Here is a 16905-nt window from a genome sequence, read left to right on the forward strand (position 1 = left end):
AGTGTCGTGACCCCCTCCATTTTCTCCCAATTAGTCTCTTATGGTCCATCACTTCCTACAACATTGATGGAAAATCCTAGTGGTCTCTCCTCACATTCCCTAGAGTACTCATTTCAAACTTGCCATTTCCAGGAGCTATGAAACCATTGCTTCTACCTACCATTTTCAGTAAGCAAATTTTAATTTCCTCCATGAAAAGGAACCTATAATTCAATTTCCTGTTTCCTCTATTACCAATTTATTTGCACGCTAATTTTTCTATGCCAACTCTTGCCTCTATCCAAAGATAATCCCATTCATTTATGCTCTGGATCCTCTTTCCTTTCACCTCCTAAAAGGGCACTGCACATCAGTTACCCTGTTTTAATCCCGTTTCACTAAATTCTTCTCAGTTCGTTGGGTCTCAGTATATAAACATGTTAGTCCTTAATGGATTAAAAATTAAAAGAAAAAAGCCTCCCCTCAACCCTAGCTCTCCTTTGTATATGCCCTTCTTTTTCCTCCTTCACAAATAATTTTTAAAAGAACTTTTTCTACACTTGCTGTCTCTTTTACATTGCATATACTTTTTAGATATTTGTCAAATGAGATATAACAAAACTTCCCAAATAGAATTTGCTAATCCTATTTTGGGACAAACATGAAATGCAGGTAATTTTCTGGGAAATGGAGATGGAGCCAGAGATAACACTCACAGCCCCAGCCTTGAAGAGTAATGGAAACAAAGTCTAGCTCCAGAGGCAGGGTCTCCAGGCAGTGGCACTGGCACGGGTAAAACTGGCCAAGCTAAAATCCATCATGTCTTCAGGGAGCACTAGCAGAACCACACACAACCTCTGTGACCTGGAACCGTCAGTGTGTGGTTGAGCTGTGCAAAGCAGCACCTGCTTGAGAGGTGAATAGCACTGAGATCCTACCAAGACTTCACTCACCAGGCTGTGTGACTTTGTGTGGTGTTGTGTCCTCTCAGAGGAAAGAAGGTGTACACATTTTTCTAACTTGCACAAGGACACCAGATGGGTAGCTGTGGCCCTGACCTGGAAACCAGGTCAATGACATGTAGTCAAGCCAGCAGCTTTTAAGATGCTCCAAAGGATTTTTCCTATGTGTCAGATGGGGCCAGAAGTTCTCACAAACCAGGAAAATCCAAGTTTGCTACTATCTTTAGACACCTTGACTCCATCCTAGGCTGATAAAATACCAACACAAAATAAATACCTTCTGCTTCTTCTCTGGCAAAACTGAGAGAGAAAAAAAGATGTAATCTTAATACTCATGCACATACATGCAACTAGTGAGCACCAAGGTGTAATCAAGCAGAGAATGGCAAACAGAGAGTGGACATTTTTTCAACTGAATTACAAACATTAGACTCACTATTTTCATTCATGGATGTGGATTTTACGAGACAGCATGTTCATTAAATTTACATACATCAAGTTGAGTGGGATAGTTAATGCCATGGAGAGTCAGACTAAATTTAAAATGATTGACTTATTTGGAGAATTAAGTGAATATACAAGCAGCAAATTGAAGATGGTCAGGTGTGAGGAAATTTACCCAGAAAGGAAAAACACTACAGACAGGCAGAAGCACGACTAGAGTTATAAAACAGATCCTGGAAAAACAGTACAATAATGGATCAAAACATTCATAAGGATCAATAAGCATAATATTAAAAGGTAAAAATTGGAAGCACAGCAATATCAAAACCAAACATTCTTATTGTCAACAGCTATCATCTCATTTCAGTAGTGTTCAATGCTTTGTTTCATGGGTTAAAGCCAAAATAATTGTTCTTGGTAGCAGTTTTGCTAATGTTTTTTTTCACTACAGCCACAAATTGGTTATACATTTTAAGAGGTCCACAGTGATACCCTAATTACTTCTCCTGGGACCTCAGAGCTCAACATCCTACAAGAGCAATTTTACCCATACTTCTTCTAAAAGTATAATTCTGTCCTTAACCACACTGGAATTCATCTTCCATATCACACAATGTCAAAAGGTCTTGCTGATGTGTATCCCTACTGAGGAATGTTCTTACTACCATGAGTGGTTTAGTGCCAAATAAAAACATCAAAGATTTCATGATCTCATTCCAGGTAATTATATACTCCCAAATAGTGCACATTAACTGAATCTCATGTAATTCTGCAATTTAATATATTGTATTCTTAGATTAGGCTTAAGTAAAATTAGAAAACCTGTAAAATATAAATACAACCAAAACCCTGGAACTTGGAATTAACTTTATTACTACTATTTTTTTTAATAAATTTATTTTTTTTGTTTGTTTTATTTTCGGCTGCGTTGGGTCTTCATTGCTGCGCGTGGGCTTTCTCTAGTTGCAGGGAGCGGGGGCTACTCTTCGTTGCGGTGCACGGGCTTCTCATGTTGCAGAGCATGGGCTCTAGGTGCGCGGGCTTCAGCAGTTGTGGCACACGGGCTCAGTAGTTGCGGTTCACGGGCTCTAGAGCGCAGGCTCAGTAGTTGTGACGCACGGTCTTAATTGCTCCGTGGCATGTGGGATCTTCCCAGACCAGGGCTCGAACCCATGTCCCCTACATTGGCAGGCGGATTCTTAACCACTGCGCCACCAGGGAAGCCCTATTACTACTTTATGTTGAAGATGCCCATAAATATGCTAAAGCTATAAAACAGCTTATCTTTCTTTGTCCATCATTTTTACTATGTTCTTATATTAACCTTTATATAATCGTTTCATTTCCTTTACATAACTTTGATTATAAAGAGGTCAGATTTTTTGGTTTCACCAATAGTGGGGTTGGATTCACTGTTCTATCCACAATGTCCTTACTCAATCCCAATTAAAATTAACAGGAAATCAGATAGCTAGCTCATTAACAGGACAGCAGCCATAAAATAGCATTTACCCAGAGATTGACAACAAACTCATAAACATTGTTATTCGACCGAATATTCTAACTGGAGCTTATAGAAAGAGTGCAAACTATTTCAATTTGAAACCAAATTACAATTTAACCTAATGCCAGTATCAGGGAATAAACAAACAGAGAAGAAACTTAAATATCACTTTTTTTCTCACATGCTATAAATTTTAGCAGAATAGACAAGAAATGAGATGAATATGCAGCATGCTGCACAACTCTACTTTGGAATATAATCTGGCTGAAACTGTTCAAGCTTATGCATAAGCACCTACAATCACAGGCAACTGTTACGTAATCCAGCAGAAAAGAACACTGCTACTTATAAAAAGGGCTTCATTCACTTATTTGCTTTTCAACTTTTCTAAACAAATGGCCATTCCTTCATAAATTACATAAAGGATAAAATGGTTATTTCACAAAGCACAAAGGCTGACTTTTCTAGAGAAGAAAATAAGAATAAAAAAAGCCTTCATCGTTTGGAAAGGCTGTACCTGCACACTTCCTAATTAGTGAAAGAGCAAGCTTAAACATTAACATAACCTTTATCCTTTTAAAACTCTCCTTTCTAATCATTTGACTGGTTCCACGAACTCCCACCAGGCAAAATCTAAGGCTCCTAAATCATTTATTTTCTCATTTATCTGGATCTAGAAGAAACAACGAGGCACTGACATTATCCCCCTGACAAACACAACCCATGAATCAAGTTGACAATAGCCTTACACTTCTACCCTCTCTTCCTCCTCCTCCATTTGGATTATTATTTGGATTGCTTTTAAACAACCTTTCCCTGAATTTTTCAATTTCTACCTGAAGGAGAGGGAGATGGGTGACAACTAATAGATCAGAACAAAGCATTACCATAGAACCTCTCTTGTTTTATCTGGTCAACCCAAAATATACTTTTATAGTTTATAAGAAATAAAAAACACCCATGATACGGAAAAGTAGATTTGTAAAAAATGCTAATACTTGAAATGAGCGAACTGCTAGTAGGAATCTATAGCAGTCAATTAGCCTTTAAAGACCTAACACAAACGAGTTTTCCTTGGTGTTTCATTCAGACTCCTGGTGACCCTTAAGACATCACTTACACATCCAACACAATAGGTGTTCATTTGTCTGACTGAAGAAATAGCTATGCAAAAATCTTTAACGCCAACAATGAAAGCGGAAAAAAAGATTTAAAAAGAAAAAAGAAAAATTATCTTTAGCGTGTACCCAAAGAATGGCAATGTGGAATAAAGATAGCAGTAAGAACCCTCCTCCCACCAACTGTACCAAAAAGAATCAAATTCAATTTTATCAGTTCACTTGAGCTCTTCTTTCTTCCTCTGGACCTTAGTTTCAGAGATATCTGAGTTGACTACAAAGCAAAGAACACAAAGACATCTCAGTATTTAACTCTATGTGTACTAATTTATATCTTTTCTTGCTTAGACATGGTATTCACCAAAGCAGAAGAAACAGACTAACTCATTCAACAATACATGAAGTATGCACTGTGAAGACACGAAGGGAACAAAGATGAATAAAGTTAAATGTTCATAGCACAATAAAATAGAGTTCTTATGAAAAGATTAGAAAACTGATCTAATGACATAATAAATAAAAGAAAACAGAAATGTATCATACATAGTCACTCATTTAATCAGTAATGGAGGATATACTCAGTTTAAAGGATAAAAATTAGCAGAACTACACGTCAACCCCATTGGAAGGCGAGTCTAGTGAAGGGCTAGCCAACTTAATACAAATAACTGAAATGTAAAATGAAAAAAAGGCCTTTACCAAATACTTCAGGAACAGGAAAAAAAAAATAATAACTCTTTTCTGGGGTTTTCTACTCCAGAAGGAGTAGAAAGGATAAAGAAAGGAATAAGAATAGGAAAAGATACAAAAATTAGTCACAGATATTCTGATTACATACATAGAAAACTATGAGGAACTCTACAAAGAATAAAAACTGAGAATTCAATAAGATTACTGAATACCAAAAGCAACACACAAATTAATAATCTTAGTAAAAATGTTAATTTTTTTAAAATACTAGTTACATTTTAGAAATAAACCAAGGAATAAAGCTCATAAAAGATGTACACGACCTCTAGGTAGAAAATTATAAACTTTACAGTTCAGGAACAGAGAAAACCGAAATAAATAGATATAAGATATCCAATGTTCACAGAAAAATTTAATATCACAAAGGCATTTATCCTGTCTAAATCAATAAATTTATTGCTATTCCAGTCAAGATCCCAACAGGGTTTATAATAAAACTTAACTAATTGATTGTAAAATTAATATAAAATCACAAAGGGGCCAAGAAGAGCCAGGACAATTTTGAAGAAGGGAAGGGGGTCCTAGATATGAAGGCTTATTATACAGTTATATTAATTAAGACAGTGGATATAAATGCAGAGCTAGACAAAGAGACCAATGGACAAAATCAAACCTCAGAAACAAATCTACATATGAGCAATACCTTGATGTATAACAGTGGTGTTATTACAAATGATGGACAAGAATGGCTATTCAATAAATTCTGCTAGAAAAACTAGTTATCCATGTAGGAAAAGTATTGGATCCAATCTCTCATGTCAGACATAAAGATATCATAATTCTAACAATTTTAGGAATGTAGAAGAACAGATCTATAATGTCAGGATAGAGAAGGATTTCTTAAATAATATATTTATGACATATTTAAGACCGTTTAAAAATCAAAATGGAGCAACTATGGCTCAGGCATCCAAAATGGAGCCAGACCATTGTTGATGTGGTTTCAGACACATTCCTGCATCTCTAAGAACTTGAATTTTCTCTGAACTGTATCAAATTCAAGAACAGGACCAGCCATTTCAAAACAATATCTCCTAGTATCTGCTAGTTGCACCCTTGTAGTTTTCTAACAAAGAAGAACAAACCTGACTCCATATTGTATCTATTCCTTTAGCTCTAACCTCTGTGCTCTGTTGCCTTGCTTAGTCATGCTGACTGTGCACCTTTGTAAAAGAAGTTGCCTATAGCCTGAAATATACATGATAGCCCATTCTTAAGGGTCTGCCTCCCAGCCTTGACCTTTAAGGTATAAAACTTTCATTCCTACAGAGATAAAAAGTTCCGGAACAGAAATAACATTTGTCTTGTTGAAGATTTACAGGAACATTGTGATCAGACTTAAGTGGACAGCTGCAAGAACAAGGGATTCCTGCACCAAGAAGTTTGCAAAACCAGCCACACCTCCACCTTTTTTAGTATAGAAGCCTGAATTCTAACTCGGGTAAGATGGTTCTTTGGGACCCTAGTCCACCATCTTCTAGGTCTGCTGGTTTTCTGCATAAAGTCACTATTCTTTGCCCCAGCACCTCAGTCTCTCCATTTATTGGCCTGTCATGCAAGGAGCAAGTTAGCAGCTTGGACTCCGTAGCAGTTTCAAAGTCTGTCCCCCTTCACAGTTATGTAATCAGTTCAGACCCCAGCCAATCCCTGATTAACAAGCACCCTTACTTCTTTCTAACTCCAGTCCTAATTCTCGACAGACAACTTATGTAAATAACCTTGCAGGTTTTTTGCCTTTATAACCCTCCCCAATTTTGTGGTCCAAAGGAACACAATTCAAGTGGTCCTTGAATCTTTATCTCCTGGGCTGCAATCCTAACAAACCCTAAATAAACACCTGTTTATTCAATCAGGTCTCTGTTTCTGAAATTTTGGTTAACAATACAAAAAGCAGAAACCATAAAAGGATTTATAAATCTGGCCACATTGATTTTTACATTTCTATACTTTCATCCATCCTACCACCCCCAAAAGGAAGTAAAAAGACAAGACTCAGACTGGGACAAGATACTTACAACTCACATAAACTGACATGAGCATTAAGGATATGTGATGAATTCTACAAATCAAAAAAAAAAAAAACGAAAAAAACCTCAACGGAAAAAACTGGCAAAAGATATGAACAAGAAATTCACAGAAGAGTAAACCAAAGGGCCAATAAGTGTGTCAAGAAATGTTCAACCTCACTTATGATCAAAGAAAAAAAAAAATGTTTAAAGTATTAGGTAACCTGTTTATATCCAACAGACTTTCAAAACTTAAAAAGCCTTATTATACCACTGCAAACTCAGTGACATTCTACAAATTAATTCCAATCACTTGGAATCTTCAAGTGTCAAATTCATAAGATACAAGATTAAGGACCTCTTCTAGACTGAGGAGATTTTAAAACATGACAACTGAATACAACACACAGTTCTGAACAGGATTCTTTTGCTATAAAGAGCACTGCTGGTACTACTGGTAAAACTTAAGAGCGTGAGGATTAGTTGACAGAAATTGATCAGTGTTAGCCTCCTGATGGTGGTGGTTATATTGTGGTTAAGTAGGAGGATGTCCTTTTTTGTAGACTAATACTAAAATATTAAGGGATTATGAGGCATTGAGTCAGCAACTTACCAGCAAGTAGTTCAGAAAAAAAGTTTTTTCCTGTACATTTATCATTAAGACACAGAAAACTTTTTTTTTTAACATATAGGAATAAAACCAACAGATTCAGGGTATTGTTCACCTTCAGGAATTAAAGAAGAATGTGACTGAAAGGAGTACACAAAGTATTTCAATTAATTATATATATTCTATCCTTTTTTGTATACCTCACATACCCTATTTAAAAATACCACTGAACAAAAATAGATTCAACTTGAAAGTACATACTGAAAATTGTTTCAAAATTAACTTTTGAATGCCTTTAGGATTGTCTATACTATGTTTCCCCACACTAAAAGCTAAAATATGTATTAAATAGTAGGTCATCTAAGCTCTTAATGCCAATAAACACTTCAAACACATGCTTAAGAGATAATGCTGATGGCATTTTATAAATGTGCTCCCTCCTACAGTAAACATCTTCCCAAGAAAAGATTAGATCATTACTATTCATACTTAAGTATTCGTGCAACTTTATTAGACCATTTCTTCCATGCTTACAAATGATGACAGGAAGTCCAGAATTTAAATAATTTTTGTTAGAGTAATTCTGTCATCATTGGCATTCATTTAATGCCTGTTGATGATCACATCTTGATAGATGACCTTTCTTGCAGCTTTCGTTCTCTCAACAGAGAGTGAAAGTGAGAAAACAAAAAAAAGATATGAATGCATGAAATCTCTCTTCCTATTCATTATTTTAACATTTTTGTGTTATTTGGCAAACTGGCAATTAAAGCTAATTTCCACCTAAACACAGTATTGAAGGTGAAAAGAAATGTAAAGTCTTAGAAATCTTAAAAGTTAGAAAGATGCACCTAATTCAACAGGCAGTTATTTGCGATGATAAACCAGTTGGATGATGCTGCATGGATTTAATCTAGCAGAGAGACATATCAAAACAATAAAAAAAGGATAAATTACACAAGGGACTTATACACAAGCAGCTCTGAGGGGTGAAAGATCTGTACACTGAACACTGTAAGTCACTGATGAAAAAAGCTGCAGAAGACACAAATAAAAGGAAAAATGTTCTGTGTTCTTGGGTTGGAAGAATTAGTATTGTTAAAATGTTCATCCTACTCAAAGCCATCTATATATTCAATGCAATCCCTATCAAGATTCCAATGGCATTTTTATAGAAACAGTCCTACAATTTGTATGGAACCACCAAAAACCATGAATAACCAAAGCAATCTTGAAAAAGAACAAAGCTGGAGACATCACACTTCTCAATTTCAAACTATATTACAAAGCTATAGTAATCAAAACATTATGGTACTGGTATGAAAACAAACACAAAGAACAACAGAACAGAATCAAGAGTCCAGAAATAAACCCATGCATATATGGTCAACTAATATTTGAAATGGGAGCCAACAATACTCAATGGGGAGAGATAGTCTCCTCAATAAAGGAGGAAAAACTGGATAATCACATGCAAAAAAAAAAGAAAGAAAGCAAAAAAAGAAAGAAACTGGACTCCACCTTATACCACTCACAAAAATTAACTCAAAATGGATTAAAGACTTAAATTTAAGACCTGAAACTCTAAAACTCCTAGAAGAAAACATAGAGGAAAAGCTCCTTCATGTTGGTTTTGGCAATGAGTTTTTTGAACATGACACCAAAAGCACAAGCAACAAAAACAAAAATAAACGTGAAGGATTTCATCAAATTAAACAGCTTCTGCACAGCAAAAAAAAAAAAAATCAACAAAATTAAAAGGCAACTTATGAAATGGGAGAAAATATTTGCAAACCACATATCTGGTAAGAAGTTAATATCCAAAATACATAAGGAACACATATAACTCAAAAGCAAAGAAACAAAATCTGATTAAAAATGGGAAGAACTAAATAAACATTTTTCCAAAAAGGTTAAACACATGGCCAATAGGTACATGAAAAGGGACTCAACGTCATTAATCATCAGGGAAATGAAAATCAGAACCACAATGGTTTTATCACCTCACATAGTCAGAATGGCTGTTTTCAAAAATATATATATCAAGTGCTGGGGAGGATGTGAAAAAAAAGAACCCTTATGCATTGCTGGTGGAGTGTAAATTGTTATAACCACTATGGAAAATAGTACAGAGGTTCCTCAAAAAATTAAAAATAGAACTATCACATGATCCAACAATTCCACTTCAAAGGATACAAATTTACAGTTTTAAAATGAATAAATTCTCAGGATGTAATGTACAGAATGGTGACTCTAGTTTAAAAAAATATTATATAGTTGAAATTTGCTAAGAGAGTAAACCTTAAAGTTCTCACCACAGGGAAAAAAATGATAATTATGTGAGGTGATGGACGTGTTAACTGACCTTACTGTGGCAATCATCTTAAAAAATATACCTCTATCAAATCATCACATTGTACACTTTAAGTTTACACAATGTTAAATGCCAATTTTGTCTCAATAAAACTGGAAAAAAATAACAAAATAAGTTCAGTTTCTCGTTTGTTGAGGTTTAACATCTCTTAGAGAGCTTGATTATAGCTGCTCTTTGTAGAAGATACAGCAAAGGGTCAGAATATAGGGAATATTCTACAGTATGAAAGGGCTCCAATCCCCTAGAAGGAGTGTGTAGGGAACAATTGATAAAGAAAAGACAAGAGGGACAGAGGCAACACTCAGAGGAAATAAAAAGAAGAGGAGGCATGGAAAGTAAACTGGTATGAATTGGCTAGAGAGGAGAAAAATCAGGAAAAGGAAAAAAGTGTCATGGTACCCAAAGGAAAAAGAGAAACACAAACAAGAGGTCAGCTGTGCTGTGTTACATGTTGCAAACAGGATCTGATGATTGGAAAGCCACTTACAGTTAGAGGGGTAAACATCTACAGCAAAACAACAGCAAAAATGAAAAGCTTTTGGTAGAAAGAGCCAGAGTAAACTATTCTTTGTGGAGGACAGGCTCTGAATGGAACAAGATAAAGGACAGGAGCTGTGGTAAAGGACACATGAGCTTCCCATGGACAGGATATGGATCCCAGGGAGAAGCAGGCCCGGGCCATCTAAGAGATACTGCATCCCAAAGGTAACCCCACCAGAGGAATGGTTTCATGGAAGCCTGGGGCAGAAGGCCAAAGGAGACGTCACCAGTGACAAGGGAATTATAGGTGAGACTGGGAGCAGGGGAGCCATGAAAATACCATAGGAGAAAGGAATCCACATTTGTAATCCCCTAACCTCTGACAGGCAAAATGGTCCCCCAAAGATATCCATGCCCTAAGCCCTGGCTTCTGTAAATATGTCAAATGACATGGCAAAAGGGACTCTGCAGATGTAATTAAGGTTACAAACTTTAAAACAGGGAAATTATTTTGGATTTTCTGGGTGAGCCCAAGCTAATACATAAACCCTAAAAAGCAGAGGACTTTCTCCAGATGGAGGCAAGAGATGCCACAGAAGGGGAATTCAGAGAAATTCTAAGTGTGAGATGGATGTGATGTATCTGAGATATAAGGGCCCATGTGAAGGATAGGAAAGAGGCCTCTCAAAGCTAAGGCAGCCCCCAGAGGACAATCAGGGAGAAAACTGGGACCTCAGTCCTACAACATCAGGGAACTGGACTCTGCCAACAAAATGAAATCAGAAGAGGATTCTCCCCAAAGCCTCTGATAAGAGCCTCTGACACCGACTTCAGCCTTGTCAGCCTACAGAAACCAGCTAAGTCGACCTGGACTTCAGCCTACAGAACTATGAGACAATACAATGGTGTGGTTTTAGCCACCAAAGCTGTGGCAATTTGTCACGGCCAGCAATAAAACTAACACAACATCCCACGGCACCAGCGCTAGATTATAAATACCCTCAGCCAGCAAAGTATTTTTATTCCTCCTCCCCTCATCTCCAATGTCATCCTGGAGGAGATAGGTTCAGTCTGGAGAGCAGGAAAGAAGGGAACTGCAGTGTGGGGAAACAGAGCAGAGCCCACCAGAGCCCCAAGCACGGCCCCAAGCATGGCCCCAAGCACGGCCACAACCACGGCCCCAAGCACAGCCACTACCACAGCCCCAAGCACAGCCACGACCACAGCCCCAAGCACGGGCCTGACCACAGCCCCAAGCACGGCCACGACCATGACCACAGCCTGCCTGGAGGCTTTAAGTGGAGCAGCCTTGAAAGAGGGAAAGTGAGAGGCTTTCTCTGGATAAAAGTTAACTTATTTAAATTAAACTAGGGTTTTCATTATCTGAAAGCAAACAGAAAACTCTGGGACCTACGGTGAATTTTATCCAGGGGCAGGAAAGAACAAGCTGAAAGAGCTGGTTTAAAGGGGCAATGGCTGGAACAAACAAGTCACTTTCAATCTGTACCTACCATGTTCACCTCGGTCAAAAAGCCAGCTACACAGATCTACTGTGAGTTCAAGAGCAACCACTGAAATTTGACGTCCACAAATCAAAGCTGTATACACAGCAATGCTCACACAACTATTTCACATATCTAAGATCTAAAGAGAAACCAAGATGAGCTTTCAGATAAAAACTCTGCTTTCACTGGATGACAAACAGGAAAAAAAGCCCTTAAGAAGTAGCATAACTAAAAATTCATCACTACTTTTAAAAAGTGCACTGAAAATGTTACCCAGCGACCAACTAAATTAATTTCCTAAATAAAAGTGAAATGAGTACAAATGTTGAAGGATTACACTGTACTTCGCATTCATTAAGTAATCAAGTCAACACACTGTCTTTCAAAGGACCGTCTTGAGGAGGGAAAAGAGGTGTTCTTCAAAACAAAGATTTTACTTCATGTAAAAAATCATCTAAGTACCTTTGATAACGTTAAACAAGATTTTTTTAAACTGTACAATGCCAAAACAAAGAATCTAGATAAAACTTCTAAATGAAACCTCATTTTGGCAAATGCCAAAAAATGAAAATGGCAGATTATTCAATGTTGCTTCCTCAAAAGAATTTTTATTAATAAAAATGGTACAGATAGGTGCAAGCCAAAAATAAAACCCAACCTAAATCTAGCATCCTCCCCAGATATAAAAACAGCTTTAAATTTGTCAAAGATGTGGTATCCCACCTGACAAGCCTGAGAAATATCACTAGTCCACATTTAAAGGAGAAAGACCCTTCTCAGCTTTAGAATCTCCAGCAGGTTTTCCCTGCATTGACCACTGTGATATGGTCAAGGTATCAGAAAGGGAGAAAAAAAAAAAAAAAAACCTTTATTTTTTTTAAAGTCTTTAGTTGTGACAAACTCACTCATTAGCAAATTGGGCAGCCCTGAGAAAGCAATCATTCATTTTACTTCTGCTGAGTAAAGTGAGTTTGACTGCAAAAGGTCTTCTGCCAACAAGGAGACTTGTTTAAGCTTTAATAAGTGGGGCTTCCCTGGTAGTGCAGTGGTTAGGAATCCGCCTGACAATGCAGGGAACACAGGTTTAAGCCCTGGTCCAGGAAGATCTCACATGCCACGGAGCAACTAAGCCCATGCACCACAACTACTGAGCCTGCGCTCTAGAGCCCGCAAGCCACAACTACTGAAGCCCGCGTGCCTAGAGCCCGTGCTCCACAACAAGAGAAGCCACTGCAATGAGAAGCCCGCACACTGCAACGAAGAGTGGCCCCCGCTCACCGCAACTAGAGAAAGCCCGTGGGCAGCAACAAAGACCCAACACAGCCAAAAATAAATAAATAAAATTAATTAATTAATGTAAAATTTTTTAAAAAAAGATTTAACAAGTGATCTGGCCCAGTTATTAAAATGTGTAAACACTTCAAAAATGCCAAAATCCATCTGCCCTGTTCATACAATTAAAATTGATACTCTTAGCTAGGAGAAGGGTAAGAAAGACTAACAGAAACATACTTCTAAAGTCATCATGTTCAGAACAGAATACCATCAACTATGTTCTGTACTTCCTAGGTAGTTGTACTTTAACAACTACTAGCTGCGGTAAGCCTCCATAAATGTCTAACATCACTGGCCTACTTGCTTTACTTACTCAGATGACACCAGCAATTATGAACCAAAAGAAAAATTTTTCTTAACAAGGTAGTCACAAGTGAACCAAAAAAGTACCATTCCAGAATCTCACAGATAATTTAGGTAGTGGTTCCACATATGATACGTGAATGAGGGGGCACTTTATTATCTTGAGTCCTCAAAGGTAGTCTTGAAAAAATCTACCTTATACAAGTCTCATTGACAGATGCAAAGGCTAGCAAAAATGGTTACGTTCTTTTGTTCTAGACTGAAATTATATCAACTTGTGGTGATAAAAGAATTACAAAGGCACACCCCAAATTCAGTGAGTTCAAGGGCAGATTTAACTGTTGCAGGACTATGCAAACCTGGTTATCGTGAGAACTGAGAAAGGACTCAAACAAGGTCCAAAAATCAGCACACTTAACAATGCACACAGCAGAGAGCTGTGACCGTCATTCTCAAATGCAACCGACCCAGACAGACCACTTAGATAATCCATTTAAGGCAAAAAGTATATCATTTGATACTTTAGAGGTTTACGTTTTTATGTATTTCTGTGTAAAACAACTGGTATGACATTTTTCTTCGGATTCTTAATTTTGTAATCCTAAAACTCTCTATGCCTTAAGTACTATCTTAGTGACAGCAGAAATCACCTATGGAACCTGAGTTTCAGACATGTGTGGTTCCATTAACATGAGCCGAAGCAAAGGCTTTTTTTTACATCAAACGTTATATAAGGAATCAAAATTCTTACCATCATCTTTTCAAATAGCTCTAAGATTTCCTTCTCTGACAGTGGCTTTGGAATGTTTTCATTCATCTCTGAAGAGCAATCATTGCTTGAAAATGCAGTCTTCAGGTTGGAAAGTGGAGTCCTTTCTTTCTTGCTCCCTGGAATTCTTATGCTGGCAAATCTGTCCAGCTATGAAGAAAGATAAAATAAATAGCACACACGTAAGTATTCTCTTCTCCAACATTATTTACCTAATTCCCAAAATGAAAAAACAAACAGGGTCAATTACATTATCACTGTGATTTCATCAGGAGGCTTTCAATTAATTCAGCACTTAATCTTTAAAATTAAAAGAAATAATAAATATAAAAATAAGAGTCTTCATAACCATTCTGTCTAAAGGCAGAAGAGATATACAACCTCAAAAGATTCCTTCTAATCTTAAGATTATAGAATTAAGAGTCTAATGAGTGATGTTTGCTTTACAGATTAACAAATTAAGCATTTTTACAAAGGTAACTTAGCTAATTTAGTGGTTGGCATTCTAACTAGTACTCAGTGTCCTGCCCCCCAGCCCCTCATCCAGTGTCCTTTTCATAGTACAGACTATGGGGTGGGGAGGTGGGGGAGCAGGGCATGATTTAGGCATTTTAAAAATTGACTTTTACTTACACCTCCATAACTTGTTGGCCTGATAGACATCACATTTCTCTTTATTCAGGTTGGTCTGTATTTGAACTTCATGAACAACTATAGAGTAGCTAAAGCCTCGGGAAATAAAACTGGATTTTTGCTGCAATGAGATTTCTTCTACAATTATATCATCAAATAGTCCACGGATATTTGAAAATGCATAGACTAGTTTACAAAGTTAATTGTTCATTCATTGAAAATTGCTTGAATTTCACAAGTTCTATTCCTAACAGAGAATCCAGACACATACAGTGTTTCAAGTGGTAACCAGCAAAAAAGGTAAAGAAGTGTGTACTTAAAAAGCACAATGATTCTGGAATTGTTCAGCATAACTGTGCACACATTAAGCTACTATTTTCACCATATATATGTGTAGTACATAGTCCTGTACTATTCATTGTAGTAGCTACTAGCTATGTGTGGTTATTTAAATGTAAATTAAATTTTTTAATTCAGTTCCTTAGTTGCTCTAGTCACATACGAAGTGCTCAAGAACCACAAGAGACTAGTGGTTCCCGTATTGGCCAAAGCACACAAAGTACTTTTCTATCGTGACAGAAGGTTCTACTGGATAGGGCTACTACAGCCCATTAAAGAAATATAACACTTAAAATTCTGTTTAAAAGGACAGTAAGTCACAGTATTGATTATTCACTTCACTAAAGAAATAGGACTTTTTTCAAATAATGATATGCAAAGATAATAATGTTTATCTTTCAAAATAGGTCTTTAAGTTCACTTTGGAGATAATCCCTAGGAAAAACACCATGTACTATACACTCACACATGGTCCATCTAACATGAACTAAACATTAAAGTACTAACAATATGACAGCTTCTGGCAGGATTACAAAGTAGTCACAAAACACCACTGCTCTCATCCTAACAACAAAAGAAGCCAGATACCCTACAAAATTGTACTTGCTACTGTTTTCAACCCATCAGGAAGCTGAGGAAACAAGAAAACCTGTAAGAACTAAATACTGGGACGTGACAAACTGCTTTTATCCCTGACGAACAGCTGAAGAAAAATAAAGGTAAAGAAAAACCAGCCAAGTCTTTTTTATGAACTTTGACAGCTGCATGGGTACTGGCATGAGAGATTAGAATTCCAAGGGCCTCGGTCATGAAGCCCCAACCATGGAGCAAGTCTGCACCCTCCTACCAACTCTTTCCCTCAAGTCTTCACCAGCTACACGGGGTAGGAGGCCAATGGCTGGGGGCAGAGCAGCAAAGCTGAGCGAGATGCTTGCTCCCTGAAGCATGAAAGGTCTCTCCCAATGCAAAGGAGCTGCTCTCCGAAGGCTCTGTACCAGACAGAAGACCTGAGAGAAATCTAGGCCTTCTGAGAGCACACAACAGCTGAGCACAGCTGACAGAGAGCACACGAAGGCTGGGAGCAGGATAACAGGTCTCTCTGAAGAAACAGAGAGACAGCAATGGAACTGAAAACAAAAAAGAGAATGCTACAGTAACCCTAAAGATGGGCATCAGGACTTTAAAGCAGAAAGAAATATTCCACGGTTTTCAAAGCTAAAGTTCAGTTGTAATGTCAAAAAGCAGATTTCCAGAATCTCATTAGCACTCAGATCCTAAGCCCTCAAAACATCTGAGGCCACAGATGAGCTGAATAAAAAACCGAAGCAGCAGGAAACCAAATGCAGCTCAACTAGAGATCACAGTGACTCAGACCCCATTCCAACAGCCTGAAAGAAGGGCATGCCCTTTCTTGGAAGCAAATATTATTTAATTTCTACTGTAATTAAATAAAATGTCCACCATACAATCAAATATTGCTAGACACACAAAGGAGCGAGAAATGCGCCCATAGTCAAAAGAAATCACCTAGAGATGGCCCAGAGGGTAGAATTACTAAACAGACTACTTAAAATAAGATTTATAAAAATATGCTAAAGGATATAATGAAGAGTGGCCATCATGCATGAAGGATGGAGAATTTCAGCAGCAAACCATGGATACTATTTTTTTTTAACTATTAGAATGAAAAATGTATCAGAAATGAAGAGTTCATTAGATGGCCTTAACAGAACCTGAACATTGCTGAGGAAAGAATTGGTGAACCTAAACACATATCAATAGAAAGAATCTAAA

At 37.3% G+C, this 16905-nt stretch overlaps 1 protein-coding gene across 4 annotated transcripts in view; it reads right to left on the reverse strand.

The window, feature by feature from the left end:
• The window catches only part of DIAPH3 (diaphanous related formin 3), a 547054-nt gene that overhangs the window by 477465 nt on the left and 52684 nt on the right, over positions 1–16905 (reverse strand). For 3 of the 4 annotated variants that reach the window (XM_060287826.1, XM_030830361.2, XM_030830360.2), the window contains one exon: positions 14122–14289. The exons of the other annotated variant lie outside the window; for it this stretch is intronic. In XM_060287826.1, coding sequence (XP_060143809.1) covers positions 14122–14289 — 168 coding nt within the window. The remainder of the gene's footprint in view (positions 1–14121; positions 14290–16905) is intronic. 4 annotated transcript variants of the gene reach the window in all.

This window comes from Globicephala melas, chromosome 18 (assembly GCF_963455315.2).
Source record: "Globicephala melas chromosome 18, mGloMel1.2, whole genome shotgun sequence".
Lineage (NCBI taxonomy): Eukaryota > Metazoa > Chordata > Mammalia > Artiodactyla > Delphinidae > Globicephala > Globicephala melas.